Raw genomic sequence first — 26,857 nt, 5'->3', positions numbered from 1 at the left:
AGCGCCGCGCAGCCGGGGAGAGGGTGCCCACCGTGGAGTCTCGGCTCACTCCGCTTGAGGGCACCGTGCGCGGCCCGGACCCTGGAGACACCCCACAGGCATTCGCTGCCGTAGGAAGGCGCAGAGCCCACGAAGTCGCGGCGGGGGGGGCGGGGGAGGGCAGGCCCAAGAGCTCTGGATACTGGATACTGGGCGGGGGCGGAGAATCGAGGAAGCGAAAGCCCTGGATCACACCCGGGTTTTGCAGAACCACGAGGCCTCGGCTTCCCAAGTCTGTGAACCCGGAGATGACCCCGCCTGCCACCCGCGGGGAATTTGTGCGGCACCCGTCCCCAGAAAATACATGGAGAAGGGCACAATGGATAAAAAGTTAGGCACAGATGTCATACAGGTTGCCGGGTCCACCCCTGCCGGTGCGCCCGCGGCATCGTGCCCGTGCTCTCTCGCGGCTGCAGGGAGAGAGCAGGGCACCAGGGTAGACACTGGAGTTGGGAGCCGGACGGGCGGGGCCCGGGCAGCATCTCCCGCCAGTCCCGGAGCGGCGAAGCGACTCGGGGCGCGCGAACCTCTGGGTTCCTAAATCCCTGGTAGCGCGGGCTCTTTCAGGGCGAGTGCACTCATCCCAGGCGCAGGGCCGGGTCCCAGGTTTCGGAGAGTCACCGGGCTCCGCCCTGGCCCGCCCTGGCACCCCGGGGCGGGACCCCGAGGCCCCCTCCGGGTGGGCGGGCAGGGAGCATGGAGTGCGCCACGCGGCGTCAAGTCAGAAGGGCGGCGGGGCGGGGGCCAGCCGCGCCGGGGCGGTGCTGAGCCGGCTCCTCCTCTCCTCCGCGTCCTCCTCCTCGCCTTCCTCCGGCTCAGCAGCCGCGCGCCTAGCTGCACCACCTTCCAAACCCGGGCGCCCGCGGAGATGTTTAACCGCGCGGTGAGCCGCCTGAGCAGGAAACGACCGCCGTCCGGTAAGCTGCTCCCGGGGCCCGCGGGCTGGGGGGTCGGGGCGCCCCGCGGGGCCTCGAGGAGCCGTGGGGCATCCTTCCCTCCCTCCTGGACTCGGGCGCGGCTGGGCGATGCCGCCCGGACCAGAGCCCCGGCCGCCCGCGCCACTTCTCCCCGCGCGGTCCAGCGTTCCTGCGGTTCCAACCGCCGTGGGAGCGCGGAGCCGGAGAGGCTTCTGGTGGGGGGGGGGGGGGGAATTTTGGCCGAAAGGAGGAACAGCGGCAGTTTTCTTTTTAGTGATTGGGAGAGAAGGAGATGCAAAAATACCTCCAAACTTTGCATTTAGTACGGGCTCTAGACTTCCAAAGCGGAACGTCGTGCGGGTCGCCGGGGTCCTGGAGTTCTCTGCGCTGCAGGCGCTGGAGCGCAGGTCGCCTGTGCGGCGCCGGGAGGAGGCACGGCTTGACCCCGGGCATCTATCTGCCTGGGCATCCGGGCTTTGGCGCCTTCAGCCCTGCACCACCGCGCCTCGAAGTGGGGCCGTGAGGGAGCGTGGACATCAGGGTGGAGAGGGCCACCTCTGTAGTTCGCGCCAGGGAAGCGCTGACATTACAAAGGTATCGCCTTGGCTGTCACTCGGGACCACCCTGAGCTACAGTCTGGGGCAAGCTGACAGGACAGAAAACCTGGTGAAGATGAAACCGTGCCCTGGATGCCAACCTTTTTGTTGGTAGTAAAGGCTACGCCCCTTGGAGCGCTTATTGTGGGGCCAGGTCTGTGTCCCCCCTTCGGACAGCCCCGTGAGGCAGACCTCGTCCTGACCCCCTCACAGAGGGAGGCCGTGAAGCCGGGGGCTGTTAGTAACTTGCCCCCCGCCCCCAACCCACACACACAGAAGCGGATACCTGACCCTGGAGTTCAGAGGCTTTTTCCGCTGCCTCCCACTTCGAGAGTGCCTTCTGCTTCAGTAAGAGTCTGCACATGTCAGGCAGTCCCTACCCTCTTTCCACCGAATGTCTTTTTACGGGGGAGACTGCGTTGAAGAGGATGGGCCCGCATCCAGACTGGCTGGGCCCCGAATCCCATCTCCACCACTTAGGAGCTGGGGCACCTCTGTGTGTATGTGTGTGTGTGTGTGTGTGTAGAGAAGGTTCTGCGAGATGGAATGATCCTAGCTACGCCTTTTAGAGCACTTAATTGGAGCTGGTTTCCCATCCATCAGGTTATGCAAATCGTGGCAGTCAGTATTTAGGACAGCCCTAATAAAGGAGAACTTCATCGGGCGATTGTAAGGAGCTTATTTGAGTGCTCATGGTCATGTAAACATTGCCTTGTGGGCTGTGGGTCAAAGCAGTCCCTTGTGGGTGCTCATGTTCGCTCTTCTCTGCTGGGGGATGATCTCAGACCTGGGGAGCAGTAGCCAGAGCCTACACCCTGGAGTTAGACTCCCGCTTCCCAGCCTCACTATCACTTAGCAACCTGGGGCAAGCTCCTCGACCTCTGAGCCAGCTGCTAAATTATCGAAAATTCGGGTGCTAGTTGCTCAAGCATGGCTAGCTGGAAATTGGCTATCGCTGGATATTTATACCAGGGAAATTGGCAAATGCTAAACATCCAGCTTTTTCTTCTTTCTCCCTAGGGAGAGCTGGTTTGCCAGTACGCCTCTGTGTCCGTTTCCCCGTCCATAAAGTGAGTTCCACAGAGTTGGAGGATTAAATACGTACAATGGATGAAGCCCCTAGTGCAACGCCTGGCACGTAATAAGTACTCACTTATGGTTAGTTGTTATCCCCCCCCCCCCCCCGTCCCTATTACAATGGAGCTGCTGTGCACAGGTTGTTCATGGCTGTGGATCATTGTGGGTTTGAAGTCTCCAAACAGAACGACCGAATTATGGGTCCAGGCATGGTTTTTAGGGTACTGGTGCCTATTGGCAGGTTGCACCTCAGGAAGATGGGGGCAGTTTTAGGGATACCAGTGGAGTATTCCTCTTTCAGGACAACACATTTTAAGGCTGATGAAATGTTGTTGGGTCGCTGACAGGAAGACCAGTAGTTACCAGTTGTGATTTGGTGTTGGACGCCTGGTGTCCAAGGGCCAGATTTCTGTACGATGTTTAGGTTTAAACCCTCCCCCCGCCCCCCCAAAAAGGACAGATTATGTCCTGCAGTTGGTCCTTACCCAGCAGGGGAGAAAGAAGGAGCCAGTGAGAAAGGTGGAGTGTGGGCCCCCAAAGCAGGGGTACTGCTCACAAAGCCAGCCAAGTGACCCACAGGACCCTGTACGGATTTTTTCTCTTTTTTTGGTGATTCTGAATTCATGTTCTTAAAGTGGCCCCATGACGCAGGATCCGCCCCTGCAGGACCCCTGATTTGGCCCTGGCGGAGGTCCTGTCTCCCACGGCTTTTTGCTCTACCACGGGTGTCCAACCTGCAGCCCAGGATGGCTGGGAATGCGGCCCAACACCAAACCATAAATTTACTTAACACATGGTGATTTATTTTCGTGATTACGTGTCTCAATATATTTAATGTGTGGCCCGAGACAACTCTTCTTCTTCCAGTGTAGCCCAGAGACGCTAAAAGTTTGGACACCCCTGCTCCTTTCTGGTTGGAGACAATGTCTTTAAGCTGAGCGTTTGGGGTTCCCAGCCCCTTATCCTCCTTCCTGAAGTTTCTCAAAATGTGTTCACCAACCACGTGGGGGGAGATGGGGGAGGAGCTGGTAAAATGCAGCTTTCCAGGCCGCACCCCAGACTCACTGATTTAATCCTGGGCACCAGGGCTGGAGAGCGAGAGGGTGATTCTCTCACGTCACTGAAGTGTGAAGTGCCACTGAGGGGTTCTGCCCCCCACCCTGCCCCCCACAACCACCTGCACTGTTGCTAGTAACCGCAAAAGGACTTAGTTGAAAAGCAAAGCCAAAGCCACAGCCCTGGGGCCAGACTGAGGCCCGCCAGGGAATCCCCACCTGCCCGCCAGGCCTCGGCCCACCCCCGGGCCTGTTCTGCATTATCCCATTAAACTTTTGGGACCCGTTTCAGATTTATTGCTGGGCTTAAGTTTTTATTTAAAGATGACAGTTGACATAGCAATTTCAAGTCTTTGTTTTAACAATCCAGCAGCGGAGCAGGATGGGCCCCTGGGGAAGCTTTCCCTGCAGAACATCCCTGGCTGGGGCCTTGGCGTTTAGGGGGGAGGAAACCAGGGTCACAGAGAGGCCGGGCAGGGCCCACGGGGGGTCACTGAGTTCGGGTGCGGTCCTTGCCTAGCTGGCGGAGTCCGCGGTGCCAGCTCGGAGCACCACCGAGGGCGACCTGCGGACTGGTGGCTGGAGAACCTCACGGTGCTTTACTTTCACTGCCTTTGTAGTTGAACTGCTGTCTCCGATCCTCACGGTTAAGGAAACCTAGACAGGTGCCCATTTCCTGGGTGAACTGAGTCACTTCCCCCTGGGGTTGAGTAATCCCCTCAGCCCCCTGACGCTGGGCCCTGGGAACTGGTTGTTTATACTAAATTTACTCTCACCGGTTTCTTCTGCTTCCCCGAGATAGCCTCCCCGGCAGCTGCCCCAGGGGGTGGCTGTGGGGGCCGCGGGGGCCCCGGCAGGCGACAGCAGCAGGTCCTCGATAAGGGCTGTCGGGAGGTGGACACTGCAGTGCAACAGTCCCTTGCAGACTTCCTGGGACAAATTTCCCTTCCAAGCAAGTTCCCGTTTCTTGAAGGCCCTGCGCGTGGGTCAGCTTTTCTCTGTCCGGTGCAGGGTGCTCAGGGACCCCGTCTTCTCTGGCCTGCCCAGTCCCGTTCCCCTCTCACCCCAACTCTGCCTCTGGGTGACTAAACCGTTGTCACCTCTGTGCCTTTGCTCCTGAGGCTGTCCCCTGGCCAGACCCGGGCTCCCTGCTCCAGCAAACCTGCTCTTCCAAGGCCCCCTGCCTCCCTCTCTCTCTGCCCCTGAAACGCAGCCTGTCCATTTCAAATTCCCTGGACAGCTGTGGAGGCCCACCTGGGACAGGGACCGGGCCGGAGCCTCCCCTTTCACAGGGACAGAACCCAGAACTCAGATCTCTGACCCACGTCCGGAGCCGCATGGACTCACACAGTATCTATTTAGTCACCGCATGAAAATATATTTAGAGAATGAGTATGGAGAAGATGACTTCTCTCTTTCCTTCCTGCCTCCCCGCCTCCCTTTCTTCTTCCTTTTTTTTAAACTCCTGTCTCCAGAAAGGACGTTGCAAACAAACACCACCATCACCAACCATCTCTACCATTGCCTGGATGCAAGGATGTGTTAGGGCCCCAGCTAGCGGGAAAGATACAGTCGCGGGTGAAGGGCTGTTCCGACGCCCGGGCGTCCTCTCGCAGGGTGCGGGGAGAGGAAGGCCTGTCCTCCCCTTCATAGCCCTTGAATTTTGCACCATGTAAGTGAGTACAGTTATCTATTAAAAAAACAGAAAACCAAACCACCAAAACCCCAGACTGTCTTCCTCTATCCACACAACTCCCTTGGTGAATATTTCCTTATTCTCATTCTTGTCTCTTCGTGGGCTGGTAAAGAGAACTCCATGCCTGCCTGTGGCCCTGTGTGGACAGATGGCCTGTCCTGTGGGAACTCTTGGCCTCATTGCAATTAATTTTAAGTTCTGTGAGAAAAGGGGCCCCACCTTTCATTTCTTGCCCCTTTCACGGCCCGACCACCTCAGACTGAATCCCAACTCGTCTGCTTCCTTGCCTGCGCCTTTGCAGCAAGTGATTTCACGGCTTTGTGCCTCAGTTGCCTCATCTGTGAAATGGGCCCACAGTGCACTCGCCTTCCAGGGGTGGTTGGGAGGTTGGGATGGGATCTAGGAAGTGCTCAGTGAGTGCCAGCTGTTTCTATAGCTGTCATTCCCCTCTCTGCCTTGCCCCCCAATCTGTCAGTCACTCTCAACACATGCACAGCCTAGGCGAACCCTATGGGAGGGAAAGAGCCATGTGCCTCGAGGGAAGGCTCAGGGGAGAGCGACACAGACCAGGAGAGTGAGGGAACTTGCATGCGTAGAGCCGAGGTCCCAGAGGAGGCACGGGGGCTTCTGGAAAGTGAAAAATGTGCCAGTGAGGGCTTCACTTTCACCCCGGGATAGGGCTCCTGGGTAGCCTTATGTTCTCCGGGCCTTTGCTTAGAAAGTGAGGATTCTAGGGAGGCTGCAAATAACAGCCGGGCGTTCTTATTTCCTTCCCTCTGGTAGAAACTAGAAACCAGTGGCCATCTGTTGTTTGGTCCACTCAAAAGAGGATGTTGAGGGTTATTTTTCCTTCGGACCCAAGGGTGCTGGGGAGCCCCAGAGCCCCGGGGCCTGTCTCCCAAGACGCGTCTCTGAGAAGGCAGTGGATCTTGGGGCTGCTCGGAACGCCCCCCGTGGACCCCAGAGCATGGCACGTAAGGAGCGGCCCCCACCCCCCTGTGGCAGGTGTCCTCAGCTTGGCCATCACCAGGGCGCCGGCAGGATGGAGTGGGAGCTGGGGGAGCATGGGGCACAGACCCAGGGGCACTGGTGACCTTTGGGGGCACCGCCCAAGCAGCCTCAGACCCCGGGTGAAAGAAAGCCCTCGCTGTTTCCGAGCCGAGCCAGCTCCTCCCTCAGCAAACCGCCTGCTCTGCTCTTTGGTGCTCGCTCTTACTATGCCTGCTTTCACACTTTCGTATGTTTATTATTTTCTGCTCATTGCAGTTCACACAAACCTCCCCTCCCCGGGAGTTGCGTGCCCGAGGGTGGTTATTCTCAGAAGCTAGATACTGGAGCTGACAAACATTTAAGTGATATTTAGATAGACGATAGAGTGTTTCCATGACCCAGTTTCTAGGGAGCCTTACACAGATCATGGGTTCGAGCAAACGGATTCGCTGCTTCTGAGTTGGGGCGACTTTTTTCTTTTCGTGTAGCGTGTGTGACGTGGTCTATACAGGTGGTCTGAGGTTTGCAATGAGTGTTGTGGGGTGTGCACTGTGCTCGAGTGTTTTCCAGCAATGTGGTGTGTATGGGGCGCCTTGGCGGGCCTGGCGTAGCAAACCACTCAAGAAGTTAGGGTTAACACTTTTGCCTTTTCCTGGGCTTGAACATTTATTTTCTTTTTTAAAAAGAGTTATTTATTTATTTTTTAGAGAGGGAAGGGAGGGAGAAAGAGAGGGAGAGAGAAACATCAATGTGCGGTTGCTGGGGGTCATGGCCTGCAACCCAGGCATGTACCCTGACTGGGAATCGAACCTGCGACGCTTTGGTTCGCAGCCCGCACTCAATCCACTGAGCTACTCCAGCCAGGGCTGTTTTCTTTAATAGACTATCAGTGTTAGAGGTACTTGAGACAGACCCTTTGAGGGTGGAAGTGGACTCGGCTGTAGAGGAAGCTGGATATTGAGATTTTGCTACCATATTATGTGCCTTGGGGGGACTGTCCATCAGGAGCACTGCCCAGACCTTGCTGCAGACGAACAGCAAGAATGTATATTGTATGCAGTCAATTACAGGTGCCTTTTGAGTGTGCATGTCCAAGGAGTTAGCGTGTGGGGAAGGTCTCTGGGAGATATGACATCATAGCCCCTATAAATAATGCATGACGCAAATGCAGGCAGCCAGCCTCAGCCATCTGCAACTGGAGGCTGCGCAGCTGTGAAAGAATGGCTTTTCCCGACGCCAGAAACCACACGGAGCCGCATGGATGTAAATGGAAAGCGTATACACATGTGTTTGCATGCTAGATGATTCTGGCACAGTCTTAGAGTTTTTTTGCATGGAGTTGGACTTTCACCCAGTTTTTCCCAGTCTTCTCCCACAGCGTGAGTGTCTCTTCAAGGCCATCATGTTCTGGCCTCTGGGAGTGTGAAGTTCAACAGACAACAGAAATAAAAAAGACAGCAGGGTCTCGGGGTAAAGGGCATGCACTCTGCAGCAGGACTGTGTGCGCTTGGCCTTGGTTCCCATTTCCTGGCTGGGCGACCTTGCAGATCGCTGTGCCTCAGTTTTTCTTACCTGTGAAGTGGGGATACTGTGAACCACACCAGCGGGCCAGCGTGAGAACTGAGTGGGGTGGCCTATGCAAAAAACTCAGAGCAGCGCCCAGGACATTGTAAACAATTTGTGTTTATTATTAGCTAGTGGCAGATTAATCTGAAGTAAATTTATTGAAAAATAAGGGTTGTGCCTGCAAAACTCTGAAGATCCAAAGTGCTTTCCAGAGCCCATGAGGTACAAAACCATTTTTTTTCATTACAAAAATGTTTTACAATTACAGTAAACAACCATAAAAAGTGAACAGAGCTGGACAAAACGGAAACAAATGTTATCACGGACAGCTCCTTACTAGCTTGAAGTTCTCAAAGCTGCTCTTACAAAAATATGTAACTTTTTTCTACCTGTGCCTTCCAAACCTACCTTCTTGTGTAATCCATCTAAAATGAAAACTTTATCAATGAAAAAAGGAAAGAAGGCCACCCAAGTGCCAGGAGATGAGAAGCTGGGTTTTACTTTAATCTTAAGTCCAGATAGTAAACCTGCTTAGCTATGGAGAAAGGTTATTTCTTTCTCCTGCACATTATTGGACTGATTAGAACACTTAGAGTGAGCTGAGGTGGCTTAGGGAAGCCCTTACTTACATATCGGGTTGGCCAAAAAGTGCATATGATTCTTTCCGTAAAATAGAAAACACATTTTTGTTTTCACCAATAACTTTATTGATTTGTGTATGTTGAGTTTGTCGTCTATCTCTCATGTGGTAGAACATTGACTGTTCTCCATTAATGTCTCAGTTTGATCGCTATCAACTGTCACTGGTCTATCCAACCACAGAGCATCGTCCAGCGAGAACTCTCCAGTACGAAACTTTGCAAACCACTTTTGACGCGTCCGACCAGTCACAGCACCTTCTCCATACACTGCACAAATATTTTTTTTGCATCTCAGTTGCATTTTTACCTTTTTTAAAATAAGAAAGCGTAATGTGCTGAAAATGTTGCATATTATCTTCCATCTTCAATATTCAAATGGCCACACAAAAAATATCACCGAATTTGATGCTTTTTTAAAATGCATGATGATATGACAGCTGTCACAATACAATCTAACAAAGCTGTTTTGAGTGAACTTAAAGACAACTATGTGCTACTAGAGCCATCTTACAGAAAAAAAACAAAGCGAACTTTTTGGCCAACCCCATTACATCAGAAAATAGCGGCTGTCTGCTAAGTAGGGGACAGACCCTGAGGCAGGAAACGCCCCGACTGAAGGGGCAATCCCTAGGGCAGTGCCAGATGGCGGGGGGGGGCTCTGCTCAGTCTCTTTGGACGTGGGGGTAAGGGCTTGGAAAGGAGAGACACCGTTGAGTGGATGGAGTTTGCAAATGGCAATCTATCCAGATCTATCCTTCTCTCTCTCTTGTCTTAATACCAGTCAAGAAGGATGCTGGAAAAAAAGCGTAGCAAAAAGCCTTCATCAAAACGGAAAGACAATGAGGTTCCACCCAGCTGTTCATTAGCTGGCTCCCCTTGGATAAGTCATTTACCCTTGGACTTTTATTTCCCAGGCTATAGAAAATAAATTGACTAGGTTAGATGAGTGGATTTTGAATTCTATTTATTATTATTTTTTAAATGTAGACTCTTTTTTTAGAAGTATTTTTTAAGATTTTATTTATTTATTTTTAGAGAGGGAAGGGAGGGAGAAAGAGAGAGAGAGAAACATCAATGTGCGGTTGCTGAGGGCCATGGCCTGCAACCCAGGCATGTGCCCTGACTGGGAATCGAACCTGCGATGCTTTGGTTCGCAGCCCGAGCTCAATCCACTGAGCTACGCCAGCCAGGGCGGATTTTACATTTTAAAACTTTCTGTGCAAATGAAAGCTGGCGCGGAAACCTAACGTGCTGAAGGATGAGAGTGTGACGTAGAGGGTGGGGGGAGGTGGCAGTTGTCGAGTCTGGGGACAGCCCTCTTACCTCTTGGTTACCCAGGAGATCTGGTTAAACACCCTTTGGCTGAACGGGGACCCACCGAACGCGTTTATTTGCACGACAGTGAGTCAGTGACAACCCCAGTGTGGTCTGGTTTATTATGGAAAAGAACGTCAAGAGCTTTGGAACCCGCGGAGGCCGAGGTTGAAAACCAAGGACCCAGGTTCTGCCACAGCCAGAGAGACACGCAGCTGCCTAAGACCATTCCCGGGACAGCGAACTTGTGTCTCCACACTTATTGACTCCAGGGAGGATCTGCTGTGGAAGTGGGTCAACTGTCACACTGTGTCCTCGGGGCAAATCAGTGGCACGCTCGGGAGAACGGACCCTGCAGCAGAAACGTCTTATAAGAATGATCTCTTCATTCAACGCACACAGCCTCCGTGTTCAGAGGCAGGCCATGGTGGCTAGCGTTTGCAGAGACAGAGAGAGAGAGAGAGAGAGACAGACAGAGAGAGCGGAAGACTAATTTAATGTCCACAGACCGGAGGTTCGCTCGAGAGAAGCATCAGATCCATTTGCGAAGTGTTCGAGCGAGCTTGCCTCTCAGTGAGAGGGATGGAGTTGCCCAGATCATTCCCTGGCGTGCTCCATCAGCAGGGCGTATGCACACAGCCTTCCCCTGGGGTCTGGCTTCTGCTTCGCTTAGCCCGAGTCAGCCTGAGGGTGACTCAAATCCAGGTAGTTTTCCCAGATGCCGGGAGAAGGGGTCTCAGCTGCCTGAGAGATATGTGTTGACCTCCCAGCGGAACACGAGAGGTCACGCAAGCTGAATTACTGTGAAGTCCAACGGACTCGGATACAACTCTCCTCCCAGAACATGTAACGCTGTGCGGCCCCTAGTTATTTGCAGCAGTTAACACATATAAGACTTTTCCACTTATCCTTTTAAGATGATTTGCTTGGCTGATGTCTTTTATTTTATCAGTTTTTATTTTTCAATTAGAGTTGACTTCCCATATTATTCTGTATTAGTCTCAAGCGTACAGCGTAGTGCTTAGACAGTCACATACTTTACAAAACGTACCCCCCATCCCCGATTTAGCTGACTTCTTACTTAAAAGCTTATTTCCTCCTACAGTCAAACCTTTCTTCTTTTTTAAATAGAAATGTGTTGCCCTGGCTGGCGTAGCTCAGTGGATTGAGCACGGGCTGTGAACCAAAGTATCCCAGGTTCGATTCCCAGCCAGGGTACATGCCTGGGTTGCAGGCCATAACCCCCAGCAACTGCACATTGATGTTTCTCTCTCTCTCTCTCTCCCCCTCCCTCCCTTCCCTCCCTAAAACTTAAAAAAAAAAAAAAAAAAAAAGGAATGTGTCTCTAGTTTGAAAAAAAAAAGGCAACGGTGAAAAAAGTATTAGCGATAAAGGTAGCTCACGCGATAGGCCATCACAGTAAGGAAGGGGAGAGAGGAAGTGACACCTTCTGGACAACGGGAGACCTGGGGGGTCGCCTTTATTTCACCTGCAGAATGTGGCCCACGGTCACACCATCTGAACCGGCCACACCGGGTATGGAAGGTGGGCCCATCCCCAGTGACCTGTTCCAGTTTTCCTTTGCCTTTAGGAAGGGGCGGCATTCTGCAGAATGAGACCTGTTTGTGTTGTCACTCTCCTCCACGCTGGCAGTGCCCCGTCCCCTCTCCTTTAGGCCAGAGGCTTTTCCGGAGTCTGCAGTCAGAGAGGGTGCACCTGGGCAGGAACGGGGGCCGCACATTCGTGCGGGCTGCACCCGTAGCTGACGGTGTGGCTCCCAGCCACGCTGGCGTCTGGGGCAATAGGAACAGTCAGCAATAATAATAATAATAATCCTGCCTTTATTTAAAATGTTAGTCTTTTGCTCATAATGGAATGTTTTGCATTAATTTTTATTTCTCAAAATAGTGCATGGACATATCATTTCTCTTGAGGCCCAAGTGTTTTGGCCACTCCCTCACACTTCCGTGCCTGTGGTCAGTGCCTCCCTTGCCCCACCCTCGTGCCGGCCCTGGCACACGCTTCTATGAGTGTGCCAGGCGAGGAACAACGTGCCGGAGATACAGGATGGGGTGGACGGGAGCTTTCAGCCAAGTAAGAGTCAGCCGTGCAAACAGTCATCATGATCGCTATACGACGGTGCAGAAAGTGCAGCGGGGAAGGGGTCTCTGCTGAGCCAGGGGAGCCTGGGAGGAGGGCTTGAGTCAGACTTGCAGGCTGCCTGCACTTGGCCAGTGGACACAGGGGTGCGGAAAGGATATAAGGGGAGTGTCGGGAAATGACACGTCCTTTCATTGCTTCCGAGCCTCAGTTTTCCTCCTCTGCAAAATGGGGGAGAAGGGAGCACCCGCTTCATAAGGTTGTGTGTTGTCAGGGTGAGCATGGGTTCACTGGGCTCAGCACCTAAAACAGATTCGGGTGCCTCACGTAACACCGGTCGGCCACGGCAGTGGTGATGACGATGACCATTGCATGCAGGTGTGTCTCTGGGCCACCCCCACAGTCTGACTTTGCTTTGCAGACATCCACGACAGTGACGGGAGCTCCAGCAGCGGCCACCAGCACCCCAAGAGCACAGCCAAATGGGCGGCCTCTCTGGAGAATCTGCTCGAGGACCCAGAAGGCGTGAAAAGATTTCGGGTTTGCCTTTTTCCTTGTTGACGGGATTGATCCGACACGTGAAGTGCAGACGCGTGTGGGGGAAGCACAGGCCAGTTTTTAGCGCTGCCCCAACTCGAGAACAAGAACGTCCCCCCTGTCGAGGCCGAGGTGGAAAGGCTTTCCCCGGTAGCCAGGGCCCAGCACCCAGGGCCGTGTGCAGACTGTTTCTGGGTGTCACGTAGCTGGGTGCGGGGTGGCGCGGGCGCTGGGGAAGAGATGCCGTGTTTATTGACAGGATCTACAGAGAGTGTCAGCTCTGTGATACCCAGGAGGGGGGGGTCCGGGTCTTCTGTGTATCTTGTTCTCTTGTGTGCTGGGATTATTAACAGCGAGAGACAGGCTAGACAACAACTGGCAAAGTGAGGCTGAACTTCAAGAGCAGGCTGACGGATGGGGGAGCGGCGGTGCTGCCTAGAAATAACTTTTTTGGCCAGCTGCTGCCCCAGGTGCCGGTTAGAGGCCGCTCGTGTGAGTTTGAAGAATGCCCTGTGTCTGCCCGAGCTCCCCCAGAGTCTGGCCTCAAGTCCAGGGTCAGGCCGGGACAAGCCCTCGGGCTGTGGGTCCTTCGGCGCCCGGGGAGGGGGTGGCAGGCGGGCTCTTGCCGTTGCTGGGCACCAGGCCACTGTGAGCTCTGTCTAGCTCTGCTGGGGACACTGCTCTGTGCCACTGACCCCCAACATCCGCCAGCCACAAGAGGAAAATATACACCTCCAACTTAAAATAGCTCTCATCGGGATGGTTTTGGACATGCCGTCTATGGTTTTTGTTTTGTTTTGTTTTGTTTAAAAAAAAAATGGGCCTGCTTTTAGAGGAATGTACTTTGTTTAAACACTGTCTGGAAGGAACTAATATTTCTTCCACTGCAATTTACTTTTTGGTAATTTATTGTCAGCTTAGAACTGGGAGGGGACACTTACTTCATTTTTATTCTTCCCTGCAATGTCAAAGCCATTGAGTTCAGGTGCACGTGGCATTCTGGCTTTAACCAAGAAATATGAGCTTGGTTTTTTGGGGCAGAGTTTTCCTGCTCAGAGTTTTTTGGATTTTGCCAAATTCAAATCCTTGAAGGGAAATGCATTCTCCCATCCCTGGTCCCTGAGGGGAAATCCGTTATTTATTTGTTTGTTTTTTTAAAGTAGACTACCGTTTTACACTTTGCTTCTCTGTACTTATAGGAATTTTTAAAAAAGGAGTTCAGTGAAGAAAATGTTTTATTTTGGCTAGCATGTGAAGAGTTTAAGAAAACGCAAGATAAGAAACAGGTATTTCTTCCACTTTATCATTATGTTCTCCATAATTTACTTTTCTCTCCTTATAAACTTACAGCCGCCATTCCAAATCTATTTTGAAATTGCCTCGAGAAATCTGATCCACTTGGATTTGGGGGAAGATTTAAGCTCCAGGTTAGGTACCTGGTGTTGCTCAAATATGCCTAATTTTAAACAGAGGGTGTTACTCCATGTTTAAATGGAGCTATGCAAATGGACAAACACTTAAAGCAAAAAGAGCAACGTACGTCATTTAGAGTTCGTCACCGTGCACGATTTGTTTCTGCGTGAATAGGTTCTGAGGAGGCGGCCCCCGGAGTGGGGCAGGTCGGCGTTTTGTACGGAGGCCGTGAAATGATAAGCAGACGTGGCGGTAAAAGCAGGCTGCCTCCGATGGATCGTCAATTATTCAGTATATCTTTACGGAACGTCCCGGAGTTGGCAGGCGTCCCACATAAAACGTTTCTGCCTATCCTCCTGGGTGGCTGGCTGTGTGCTCTTTGCCGGGTGCGGGGGAGGGGCAGCCTTTCCTTCCCAAGGCAGCCAGCATTTTCTGCCGCTGAAGGTTGGGGATGAGGCGGGTGGAAGAGGTGGACGAGGTTATGGGGAAGGAGGCCCGGGGACTGGGAGGGTTTAGGAGGCCGGTGCCTGTGTACTTCTAAGAAGCTACCAGCGAAATGCCAACAGGGCCCGGTGGGGAAGGTACCTGAGCGAGGCTGTTGCTGTGAGGCTGTCGGGAGTGGTGGGGACTGGGGTCGTCAGGGGCAGCTGCGCTGCCTGCAGCGGCTGCTGCAGCTGGTGGTTGAGCTGACTTTGGCAGTGAACGCTTTGGGGTCTGTGGCGATCTGGGCTTTCCCTGCTTCGAGTTCTGCCCACCTCGGTCTTCGCCTGCCCACCTTCGCCTGGGCCCAGAACCTGAGGGGCCTTTCCTCCTGACGCATCTAATCCAGAGAAGCTGGACGCTTGGATTCTTGTGTGAACCTACCCAATCTGATAAGGGTTCAAACTAATTTTTACAGAAAAGTTAAGCCCTGCCGGCCAAACAGGACACATCTCCGGGCAGATGTGGGCTGCCCGGTACTGAGTACCTGTGTGCAAGGCCCAGCTCCCTGCGGCCAGCAGTCACTACGTGTTTGCAGGCCACGGCTTGGAGAATGTTCATCGTCGGCTTCCTCAGAGGCTCTTGTGGACCCAGACATACTCTCCCCAAGGAGGTGCCGGGGGGCCTTCCTCTCTGCAGGGGCAAGGCTGGATTCTGAGCTAGGTTCCCTGTGGGTTGCATTTCCTAGGTCCACCCAGAAGGATGGCCAGGGCATTTCCTTTTGTCCACCGCGGCTTTGGTTCCCCCATGACTTTGCCCGAGCCTCCTGGGGGGCGTGGCCTCAGAGCGCAGGAGAGAGGGCCCGCTTTGGAAGGCCAGGACGTTGGCCTTCCAACAGCCCTCAGGAAGGTGTGCCCACCATTCTCTGTGCCCTGGGCACCCGGGACAGGGCTCCGGGACAGCCTCCCATAAATGCTGGACTGGGCAGGTGATTCGTCCAGCCTCACCTGACACCCCAGCTCAGAGTCAAGTGGCAGATCGGATGTTCATTCCTCTGCCTTATCCTTTGCGTGTTGGAGGTGAGAGGAGCCTACAGGGTGGCCAGCCCACCTCTCCCTGGACAAACCAGGGAGCCGAGGCCCCTCCTGGGCCAACCTGGGACCCGAGCCTGCACTCCCAGGTCGCCCAGCCATTTCCCCTGCAGGCCGTGCCAGCGGGTCTCGCAGGTCAGCTGCGTTCCCCAGATCCTTGTGGGGTTTCTGCTCAGGGCCAGGCCTTCCAAAAAGCATGGGGACACATAGGGAGAGGACGGATGAGCTGCTTTGGGGAACAGGCACCAGGAGGGGAAGCCGCTTGTGAGTGTGACGAGTCCAGAAACGGGAAGTGCAGGCTCTGTGGGAACACAGACAGGGGGCGGTCTGGAAAGCCCCCGAGGGGAAGTGACTGTTCAGCCGATGACACCTGAAGTGGAGTCCAGGGGTGGGCTCGTGTGGCTGGACAAGGGGACAGCAGATGGGGAGAAATTTCTGGAGAGGAGAGCTGCAGGAAGACCAGATGGCTGGAGGGTCACGCTCTGCAGGGCTGGAGGCTGGGGGGCAGGTGGGGCCACACCTGCAGGACACTGGGAAGCTACGGGGTAGGTTGCATCGGCCCGTCCACATCCTGCAGACAGAGCTGCCGGAATCTGGCAGCCCCTGTCTGCACCTTGCACCCTTGACACCCAGACTCTGACTCCTTGGAGGTTTGTGTCCCTAAGCCTGGCATGTGCCCGGTGATGGCTTCAGTGCAGCATGTGCTCCTCACCGTCAAGTGCCTGAGCAAGCAGACGGTGCTGGAAGGGAGGGGGCAGCCATGAGCCTGCGGTGTCCGGGCCTGTCTGGGTGACCGCACGGAGCCTCGTGGCCCCGCCCGTCTGCCCAGGGGCTGTGGTGGGACAGATGCAGCAGCAGCTGGCCCAAGCCGCCAGCTGCGGTGCAGACAGAGCCAGCACGCAGACCAGCCTCCGACTCCAGGGCCTGCGAGTTCCATAGTGGGTCTGCTGCAGGGGAAGTAAAACCAGGAGCAAGTTCAAAACCACTCACTTAGAGAAGCGGAGGAGGAGAGCCACACAGGGAGAAGTCGGCCCGGTGGAATTCCGCAGTCAGACTTACGGCATCTGGAGTGTGTTGAGGGTTTCTCTCTGCAGCGACCTAAGGCAGTGGGGGGACCCATGCGGACCTCATTGTTGCTTCCTTTATTTCAAATAGGGCCCGAGCTGGCTTGTTTTCCGTTCGTTTACTGGGTGTCTCCAGCCAGATCTCCCCTTCACACTGGCTGACTTAGCTGGGCTCCTGTATAATGTATTTCTTGTCTGTGTCGCTGGCTGTTCCCTCTTACAGGCAGTCTCCAGGGGTTTGCGGTCCTTTTCTTCCCCAGTGTATCCAAGTGCCTGGGACAGTGCCAGGCCCAGGGGACTTCCAGCCCTTCCCACTCAGATCAGCTGACACCTGAGGATCCCCCGTGGGTGGGGGCCTAGCCTCCCTGTGCCTCACTTGGTGCTGCTGTTGCAGCCTTGGACTTGAGAGGTGAGCATGAGTCCATCCTGCTGCTGCTGTGTCCTCCCTGGGCTGCGACTCAGCCCGGGGCAGGCAGGAAAGCAGCCCCAGGTTCGGGAGGGTCTCGATACTCTGCCTTTGTGGTGGGGGTGGTGGGGCTCTAGGAACTTGGGAGGCCACCCCCCCTTGCCCCCCCCTCCTCAGGGCTCCGGGGGTGGTAGCACCATCCAGGCGTTCATATTCAGCAATCAGCATTCAAAGCAGTTCCCTCTGTTTGCACTTTTTTTAAAAAGATTTATTTATTTATTTTTAGAGATGGAAGGGAGGGAGATAGAGAGAGAGAGAGAGAGAGAGAGAGAGAGAAACATCAATGTGCGGTTGCTGGGCCTTGGCCTGCAACCCAGGCATGTGCCCTGACTGGGAATCGAACCTGCAATGCTTTGGTTCGCAGCCCGCACTCAATCCACTGAGCTACGCCAACCAGGGCTATTTGCACTTTCTTTATGGGTTAACATTTTTCTATGAAGTGCCTTTTCCCCATGGATTAGCACGTGAGATGTATCTGTCTTCTAAAACAAAGCAGCATTGATGTTCTATAAAACCTCAGCAAAAACTCCACCAAGGTGTTCATTCTTGGGTTACCTCTGAATTCCTTCCTTCCTTCCTTCCTTCCTTCCTCCCTCCCTCCCTCCCTCCCTCCCTCCCTCTGTCCCCCCTCGGCACATGCACCTTGGGCCGGTTTACAATGTGACAAGGACTGACATGGATCGGGCAGCCTGTGCAGCTTTGTAAAAACCAAACTGAGAGTCGGGGTGGGGAAGTGGGGGGGCGGTGCAGGGTTTCGAGCCATAGCTCTGAGAGCGGCTTGTCCTGGTATTTAAGTGTGATGATGCCTTTTAGAGCTGACCAAGTTATGGGGGGAGTTCATCGTATTTATTCTTCTTATTGTGTTGAACACTGAAACCAGGTCCAGGATTTTGGAGTGATTGCTATTCTTGTTTAAAGTAACAGTAAAGATTTTCCTAAAAGGCTGAAACAACATCCTCTTTATGTAAAAAATAAAAGTATCTAAAAATCTAAAAGTGACACGTGTCCTCCTTAGAGGAAATCCATTCATTCAGCAGTGGGCGCAGTAGAAAGGGCTGTTCCCTTCACCCCGCAGCTCACCCTCCCTCCGGTCTGGGCTGTGTCTTGCCAACCTTTGCCTCTCGACGTGGGCTTGGCCGGGTCCAGGCTGAGCCCATTCGGAGCTCAGCTCTTCTCGGTGCGGTCTCAGGCCCACCCGGCGCCTCATTCCTTCCCTGCGCACTTTACCATGTTTAGATGTTATCTGCCAACTTCCTCTTACTATAACCGAGGTGTCACCTACCTCCCTGTGTACTGCATTTTCATTATGAAAATATTTATTGTTTGCTGTTTGCAGCTGAGTCAAAGAGGATGCTACAGTTGCATGTTTCTTCCTGGACTATTTTTTGCTTTGCTTCTTTTCATAGCCCTGTACCATGCGTCTCAATACCATGTTGCACGGGTTCGTGCCTCTCAGTTCATCTCTGCAGTTACGGTTCACCCGGGGACAGTCCTCCTGGGCCCTCTGGCCACAGCTCCCTGGGTCTCCCTTTACCGCCTCTGGCCACTCCCTGTGCCCCTCTGCTGCCCCCTGCACCCAGGTGCTCCTGTCGGAGTCACTCACTCATTGCAGTGGAGGACGGCCAGCAACAGCCTCTTGAGAAAGGGGATGTGGCAGGTAGATGTTTAAAGATCTTGTTGAATGAAAATGTAATTTCCCCCCTACTCTTCCCCTTCATTGATGATCTGACAGAGCATAGAACGGAATGAATATTCTAGGTTGAAACTCATTCAGAAATTTAAAGACATTTTCCACTGTCTTCCCTTCTGTGACGCATCAGTAGCTTATAGGGAAGCCGATTTGTTTTCTTTGCTGTTTTATCTCCGGAAGAGGACAGGATCTTTTTTTCAACACCAGCATTCTAAACCTGTACAGTTAGGGGCCTTGGAGGGGTTGGGGTTCATTCATGGTGTGGGCATTTTATGGAGCCATTTAGTCTGGAAAGGTATAGTTCTGGAAAGTGTTCTTACGTTATTTTTTATCATTATTTTTTCATCTCTTTGGCTTTTAGTTCCTACTTTGGAGATTTTGGCTTTATCTTTAAATCCTTCTGTTGAACGTGTTATGGGTTTTTTGTTATTGTTTGTTTTCTCTAGACCCTCTAGTCTCTTTCGGGTGGCCGCAAGCCTAATATGTCTGTAGACTAGATACATCTGTGACCAGCTAGACTGGGAAACGTGCTGTGGAGTCTGTATGCAGAATTTAACTTCACCCTTGAGCTCAGTTCGGCGCCTCGTCTTTGCCCTCTTTCCTGCTTCTGTTCCGCAGCCCCCCCTCCCCCCGAGTCCAGGTCATTAGAGAAGAAACCTCGGGGGCCAGGAGGAAGGGGAGAAGGAGAGGGGGGAGCCGGGAGGTGATCACCTGAATGTTTAGAGTTGGGGGGTCGGCGACCTGGGGGCCTAACGGTTTCTTTCTGCAGCGCCCCCTTCTGGTGGGATTGCCCGATGCCCATGCTCCCGCCATTTTTGAACGTTTCTCGTTGCGCCCCCACCCCGGCCTTGCAGGCGCCTAGGGCTGCTCGGGCTGTCTGCGGCCTCATTCGCTGTCCCTCCGCCGCCTGCTTTGCATTTCCTGAGCCCGTTCTCGGCACTATTCTCAAACCATGTCCTTGACATTTTCTTTGCCTCATTCTCTGTCTGAGGCTGATCTTAATAAAGGCGGCGGCTTGCGCCTTTGATTGTCCTACGCGTCCTCCCCCACTGTCCACCTCTAGCGCAGTGACAGGCTGGAGAGGATCAGCTGACGGAGATGGGTGCAGGAAGCAGCGTGACCAGAGCTTGGTGACAGGCAGGGTGGCGGGGTGAGGCGGGTGTCGGGGGAGCTCAGTCCCCAGCTTCCTGGAGGAGAGACGGCAGGACCCACTGGCCAGGAGGGGGCCAGTCCTTTCTGTGGTGTCTGCGGGGGGCGGGGCGGGGGGAAGCCTAGATATCAGCCACGTGCATGGTCTGCAGCTTGGGGGGAGGGTTGGACTGACATCTTGGGAGAGCGTATGACTAGGAAGCAGTCAGCCTAGGGCATAACTCTGGGGAACCCCAGAATCTATGGGGGGGGACAGAGAGATGGGATCTGGACAGGGAGCAGCTGGAGAGCCCTGAGAGGGCAGCGGTGCTGGGCAGGCCCAGGGCCGGAGGGCGGTGCAGAGGGAGGGCTGAGCCGGCCGGCCGGTGGGCAGGAGCCACACGGAGGGGGCAGGGACTCAGCGCACACTCCTGTTTTGCGGTGTTTCAGTATGAAACCGGGGTGGGGAGGTCATCAGCTCTGGGAGGGTGGGAGTAAAGGGGGTGTTCTTTTATTTTCCCAGTGGGAAGAGTTGAAGCTGGCTTATTGGGTGAGGGCGAGGACACAGAACATACAACAGCACCCTTCCAGGCTTTGGGGGGCTGGTGCCTGGTTTGGGGGCTGACAGGAGAGGGCACCTGCGCCCCCCCCCCCCCCCCCCCCCCACGCACCTGCGCCTGCTGGGAGCGGAGCCTGGGCGCCCGCGCGGCTGGTGCCAGGCTGGGAGGGAGGCCCAGACTCGGGTGTCTGGGAAGAGCACCTCTGGGTGTCCTCCCAGGCCGTCCTCGAGCTGATGCCCAGGGAGGGTCCCAAGTCCTCCCTTGGGCCCCGGGGGGGGGGGGTCCTTTTCCAGCACCTCCTGGGGCTGCCAGGGCGGGGTGCCGGGCACATCTGCCCTCCGCAGGGGGCCGTCCTCCGGGTCCCAGCCCGAGTCACGGACCTGCTCCTGTCCTGGCAGGAGCCAGAACAGGGTTAACAAAGCTCTGGAAAATCGACCAAAATAGCCCGAGAGACGAGGTTCTTCTTTTAAGTCTCACCACGGACACCAGGCCGTCCCGTGACCAGCCTGCGGTCGGCCGGCTCAGGGTCTCCCTTTTCAGTCACGCTTCCTGCCCCGGCCCAGATAAGCCCCGCGGCTGCTGCAGCCCGTTCCGTCGGACGTGGGGGCGCCCTGGGGATGCACCCCCCACGCTGTCCCCAGACAGAGACCCAGGAGGGGGGGCCTGGAGATGTACCTACCCGCAGGCCCCCAGAACCCGCCTCCTCTCCCCTGGGCCCCTCCTCCCTCCCGCCCTTACACCTCGAGCTACTGGTTCATTACACTTCTTTTCAGAACTACCCAGGACAGCCTGGGCTCACCTGGAAACAGCGTGTGTGTGTGTGTGTGTGTGTGTGAGAGAGAGAGAGATTGTTCCAGGGGGAGGGGAGGCCTGACGTGCTTTCTGCCCCCCAAGCTTCGCACGGGGTTCGTTCATCTGACTGGCTGACATGTTCATGGGGTCTGAGAGCAGGCAGGAGTTTCCAAAGATGGTCCCTCCCGGCAGAACGGCGGTGGTGGGAGGGGGGGGGGTTCTTCGAGAGGCGTGAGCAGCCGCAAAGTGCTGTCCCACCTGGGTCTGGAGGACAGTCCCCAGGCGGACCCCCGGGAGGAGCCACACTGGTCTGAAGAGGCTCCTCGTGTCTCCGAACCTGGCGTTGGTGAGCTGCTCGCGACGAGAGTGGATGCGGAGCGGGCACCCCGGGGGTCTTTCTGGAGGACAGGAGGTGGGCGGGCCTCGGCCCTGTGGGGCCTTTTCTCAGGGGGTCCTTGGAACCTAACTACGTTGAAGGACTGCTTTTCTTCTGCTTTCAAGCACCAGGTGGTGCAGACCCCTGGTGTTTTCCATAAGGCTGAAGGGTTTTTAGACTGGGAAACCTAAGCCAGGCTCTGCAGCTTGGGGTGGGGGGGTGGGGAGGGGAGGAGGGCTCTTGGGAGAGAACAGGCAGTTTTCCAGGCCTCTCAAGACCCCTCACTCCCCGCCACAAATCACAGCTCCGGGCTGTATGTCAGAGGCATTTATGGCCTGGCTTGCCCGCAGGGTGAGGTCATGCTTTAGGCTTTGATGTTTAAAGACACAGCCCCAGGTTTGCACCTGGAGGTGTGAGTGCAGGCACTTTACTTTTTCTCTGAGTGAAGATACGAGCCTCAGGGGACAAGGCCAGGAGGGCCGGCAGCTGGTTTTAAGACAGAGCACTCACCGCGAGCGAGTTGCGCACCCGCCACGGTGGCTTTTCAGAGTGCTAGAAGTGCGCACCTCTCCCACCTCTGCTCACAAGCCTCTCCAGCGCCGGGGCGGCACGGGCCTGCCCTTGGGACTCAGGGTGGCCAGTGAGTGCCCTCTCCCTCGCTCGTACGTGCACCCCATCACCAGGAAAAAACCCTGCCCTGGGAGGCTGGCAGGCCGCACCACCTGGAGCGGGCAGTGCATCTCGCAGGCAGGGAGCTGGGCAGCAACGCCAGGCGTTGGGGCCACACAGTCCTGAGTCTCCCTGCAGGGAAGCGGCGCCCACAGGATGGTGGCACTTGGCTGGGCGCCGTCAGGGTCAAGGAAACGGGCCAGCAGTTGGGCGCCTCGCGTGTCCCGGAGCCCAGCGGGCGCCTGATAACGGGCTGGATGTGTGTGTGCGCCGTTTCCCTGGATCCGTTTTGTATTGCGGAAAAGTACACGTAACAAATGTTACCACGTTGGCCGTTGTTTAGGGCCGTCATTCCTCTCATTTGTAACCACGTTAACGTGCGCGGTTCAGGGCCTCCCGTGCATTCACCGTGTCACACGGCCTCCACCATGAGTGCCAAGGTTTCTCATCATCGGCCCACATGGAAACACCTCACCCATGAAGCGGCTACTTCCCTTTCCCCGTGGGTGTCTCGTGGGTGTGCTGGGTCTGGATGTTTCGGACGAATCGAGTCGTGCGCATGCGGGCTCCAGAGTCTGGCTTCTCTCGGCACCACGGTTTCAAGGGTCACCCGTGCTCTGCCCGTCTCAGGACTGTGTGCCTGGTTATGCCCAATGGTGCTCCCATGAGTCCCTAATTCGGAGGAGTCCTGAATGGTACACATGTCACCCGCTGTGCCCCAGGAGTCTTTGTCATTTCTTTCCAAATGCACAGCGTAGCCATTTAGTGACAGGAGGTGGAGGGGCAGCCAGCCGCCCCCCACCCCAGGCCAGGCCAGAGCAGAGAGCTGGGCTCAGTCCAGGAAGGGCTGAGCTCACAAATAACAGGCTCCCTGTGTGTCTCCCGCAGATGCAGGAAAAGGCGAAGGAGATTTACATGACCTTTCTGTCCAGCAAGGCCTCGTCCCAGGTCAACGTCGAGGGGCAGTCCCGGCTCAATGAGAAGATCCTGGAGGAGCCACACCCCCTGATGTTCCAGAAACTCCAGGACCAGGTAAGCTGATGTCCTGGCCTGCACGGTAATTTGAAGCCCACATGTATCCCCAGCCTGGTGCACGGAGGAGGGAGCTGTGCTGTGCTGGGGGAGGGGCCGGAATGCAGGCTGGGAAGGTGACCCACAGGAGGCTCTCTCTCGCCTGTGTCCTCGTGGTCTGCACACAGTTTACACCAGCAGGGTTACCTGTCTGCTCAGTGCAGATCAGGAGGGAGGCTGGGGCTATTTGGGGGGGCCCACACGGAGGAATCAACATGTGAAAACTGCTGAAGGTGGGACCAGACAGAAAATTCTAGAAAGCAAGCACAAGGACTCAAAGTGGCCAGGAATCTGGGGCTGTTTCTGTGCAAATATCCAAACATCACCACCTGCGTCTGGGGCCCAGCGCTGTAAGCTGGTTCATAAGGAGGCCCCTGGTCACCAAAAAATATTAACCTCAGGCATCGCACCTTTCCAAAGCGGGGGAGTCAGGTTTAAAATAGACCTCTGAGGGGTAAACTCGTTTTCTGGCAAGTTTTCTTGCAAGGAATGCCCATGGTAACAGGCAAAGGGATGAAAGTGTGCTCCAGAGGCATTTTCTGAGAGGTGAGTTTGCAGACGGGACTGTCCCTAGTGCGGTCTGTGCTGATGAGACGCTCACCTGCAGAGGGACGCAGGTTTCGAACTGCTGCCGACCCCGTTCCCAAGGACGAGGTGCAGGCCTGTCCCGATGCGGTGCCCCGGTAGAAACCAGCCTTGGGCTTGACTCAGCAGTCCTCCCTGGTGAGCAAGCCCGGCACCACCCGGCGGGCTTGTGAAAACAGATGTGCCCCCCCCCCCCCCGAGTTAACAGTCAGGTCCCACGGGCCTGGGCAGGCGGAGACTTCGCCTTCCCAACGAGGTCCCAGGAGACGCGGACGCACCGGGAGCACCCCGTGAGAGCCGCGGCTCCGCCACAGGGGCGGGCCGCCCCTTGCTGGCCTGGAGCATGCGCAGAGCCCAGAGCACGCCCCAGCGTCCCCGAGTCCTGGTCTTTGCTCAGCATCACGCGGGAATCAAACATGCAGCTAGAAAATACAAACGTGAGAAGTAGTTTGAAAATGGTTTCCCATGGACACAGTGGCAAGTGCGAATTCCCCTGGATTCTGAACCAAACCTGGGGTTGAAGGAACTCAGTCTGGGAGACTGGCAGGCCATGATTCCGAGTCCGAGGGAGGGGTGTTATGGACCCGGACGTGTGCGGGAAGTGGCATACCTGGCCAACAGGCCGTCTGGTGTCTGTAGCCGCGGGAGGACGTCTGCCCCGCCCCCACCTCTGTCTTGCGCGGGTTTCCGGCTGTACCGCCAGGTGCGGCGGGGCGGAGCAGCTGTTCCCAAGCCCCTGTGCTCCGGGTGCATTTCCACTCGTGGCATGGCTGCTACCCAGAGTGCCCTTCCGTGACCTTCCGTGCCCACTTGGCAGGTATCTCACTGCATCACCAGTGAGCATTACTCTCATTCGGGTGATGAGAAAAGCAAGGTTCAGGGACACGAAGCGGTTTGATAGCATGAAGTCGCCCCGGTCAGAGGAAGGGCTGGAAGCTGACTCATTCTCATCTGCCTGCTTTCAAAGGCCACAGTCGGCCACGTCCACGGGAGGCTGGTCACTGCCCCTCAGGGCCCCGCGAGCCCAGCTGGAGCAGAGGGGCTGGTGAGGCCGCGTGAGTCTGGGCGGCCCCACTTCCCGGGCTGCAGAGGCCAAGGTCGCAATGAGGAGGGAGGCAGACTGACCCCACTCTCTGCGGGGACCCCACCATCCCCGCAGTGGGGGGGGCCCAGCTGCACCCCACTGGGGTCACGTGTTGGGAGGCTTGTAGGCCCAGGGAGGAGGGACACAGGGGGCAGAGGAAGACTTCCTTCAAGTGACAAAAGAAAAATATTTCAAAAATAACTGTTATCTACCCAACTATAAAAGTCATATGTGCTCAACAAGAGAAACTCGGGAAACCAAAATATGAAGCCCCCCCAAAAATTATAATCCTGTACCTTGACATGACCACTAAATAACACTTGATCTCTAGACTTGCCTCCTTTTTCCTAGAAACACACGCCCCACATGCCCATAGAGAAAGTGCTTCCAACCCACCATCCATTGTTAATAAATGCTACCTTGTGTTGCCTGCCTGCCTGCCAAGAGACAGGCCGGGGCTTCCAAAACAAACCAAAGTGCCTTGATAGCCTGTTGTTCCAAGTCATTTATCTGCGGGATGAAGAGGCAGTGACTATCTTTCTGAGGCCCAGTTGGGTGGAGACAAGGTATTCAGGCCCTGAGCGGACCCCACGGCAAGTCCCGGTGAGGGGCCTCCGGGTTCTGTTCCACGTCAGAAAACCCTGTCTCCCGAAGGCCCGCCGGCAGCCATCCATGTGGGTGCTCTGCGCGGTCTGTGGGTCTCTGCTCCCCAAAGGCTCCCGTGAGAGCCGGGGCTCCTATGGGGGAGTTGGGAGCTGAGGGGAGCCTGCTGGGAACCACAAGATTTCACGTCACTTTCCAAAGAAACAAAAAACACCCTTCTCGGCTTCTGTGGCTTCGTTGAGCCCCACTGGCTCGATCTGGGAGCTGTCGGAGCAGCAGTCGGCTTGGGGTTTTCAGGAGCCCCCCCACCTGGAAGACTTCCGGTGGCCTCAGCCCCCTGTCCCAGCGGGGCCATGCCCTGTCCCCTGCAGGCTGCAGATGGGGCAGCGTGGACCGTGGGGCAGCCGGGACCTGGGAGCGTGATGCTCAGCATCCTCCCTGAGCATCAGGGGAGATGAGCCGACATCCAGGCATCTCATGGAAACGGCTCCTCCGGCCTTCCTTTGGGTCCCGTTTATTCTCGGTTCACACACAGCGCTGACGGGCCCCGGGGTTTCAGCCCGCAGCAGGGAAGTGCTGGTAGAGCCGCGGAGAGCTGGGTGGCAAGAAGTGGTAACTGACAGCTGGGCGGGGAGACAGAAATGACACCAGACCCAAACCACAGCACGGTGACTCGGAGCCACCGGGCGTGGGGCCCCCAGCCCGCAGGCCACACCGGGGGGCACCCCTGCGCTTCGGGGTGGTGACAGGATGAGGGATCTCCATGACCCTGAGCATCAGGCGAAACTTAAAGTGTGGTCAGCACGTTCTGTGAGGAATGCGTTAGGCGTTTTAATAAGCATTTCGCCGAAATGATATATTTTTTAAGTGGTTTAATTTTTAATGGAGCTTATTGGGGTGGCATTGGTTAGTAAAATTATCTAGGTTTCGGGGGTACAGTTCTCCATCATGTGCACGTGGCACTGTGTGTCCACCACCCAAGTCAATTCTCCTTCTGTCGCTGTGTGCATGACCCCTCCCACTGTTTGCTCCTCCCTCCACCCCCTCCCCCTCTGGTAACCACCATACTGTTGCCTGTGGCTGTGAGGTTTTGTTTGTCAAAACGGTATCTCCAGAGAAGTTTGTCATTCTGTTGTTTGGAAAACTCGTGCGAGTGGAGAGATCGTTCTGTGATACAATTCGACTTGGCAAATGTTTAAGAATGAAACAGTTGGAAGGCTGCTCCGTGACCCGCTGTGTGCCACGTGGAAGATTTAAAACAGAATTCCGCAGCTACAAGCCCCGCGGCCCCAGTGCACGGGCGTCCCCTGCTCCGAT

The 26,857-nt window shown here is 55.5% G+C and overlaps 1 protein-coding gene across 2 annotated transcripts in view; it reads left to right on the top strand.

Moving 5' to 3' along the window:
• The first annotated feature begins 803 nt into the window (after positions 1-803).
• The window catches only part of RGS10 (regulator of G protein signaling 10), a 33,459-nt gene continuing 7,405 nt past the window's right edge, over positions 804-26,857 (top strand). The window contains exons 1-4 of one of the 2 annotated variants that reach the window (XM_028513102.2): positions 804-956; positions 12,413-12,531; positions 13,728-13,814; positions 23,086-23,229. In XM_028513102.2, the coding sequence (XP_028368903.1) occupies positions 908-956; positions 12,413-12,531; positions 13,728-13,814; positions 23,086-23,229 (399 nt within the window). In that variant the 5' untranslated portion in view covers positions 804-907. Of the gene's footprint in view, positions 957-6,212; positions 6,355-12,412; positions 12,532-13,727; positions 13,815-23,085; positions 23,230-26,857 lie in introns of those variants that run through there. The other variant, XM_036027381.1, reaches the window with a different exon arrangement.

Source organism: Phyllostomus discolor, chromosome 5 (genome assembly GCF_004126475.2).
Source record: "Phyllostomus discolor isolate MPI-MPIP mPhyDis1 chromosome 5, mPhyDis1.pri.v3, whole genome shotgun sequence".
In the NCBI taxonomy this organism is placed as follows: Eukaryota; Metazoa; Chordata; class Mammalia; order Chiroptera; family Phyllostomidae; genus Phyllostomus; species Phyllostomus discolor.
Note: the sequence above shows the minus strand (reverse complement) of the source record. Positions and strands in the feature narration are given on the sequence as shown.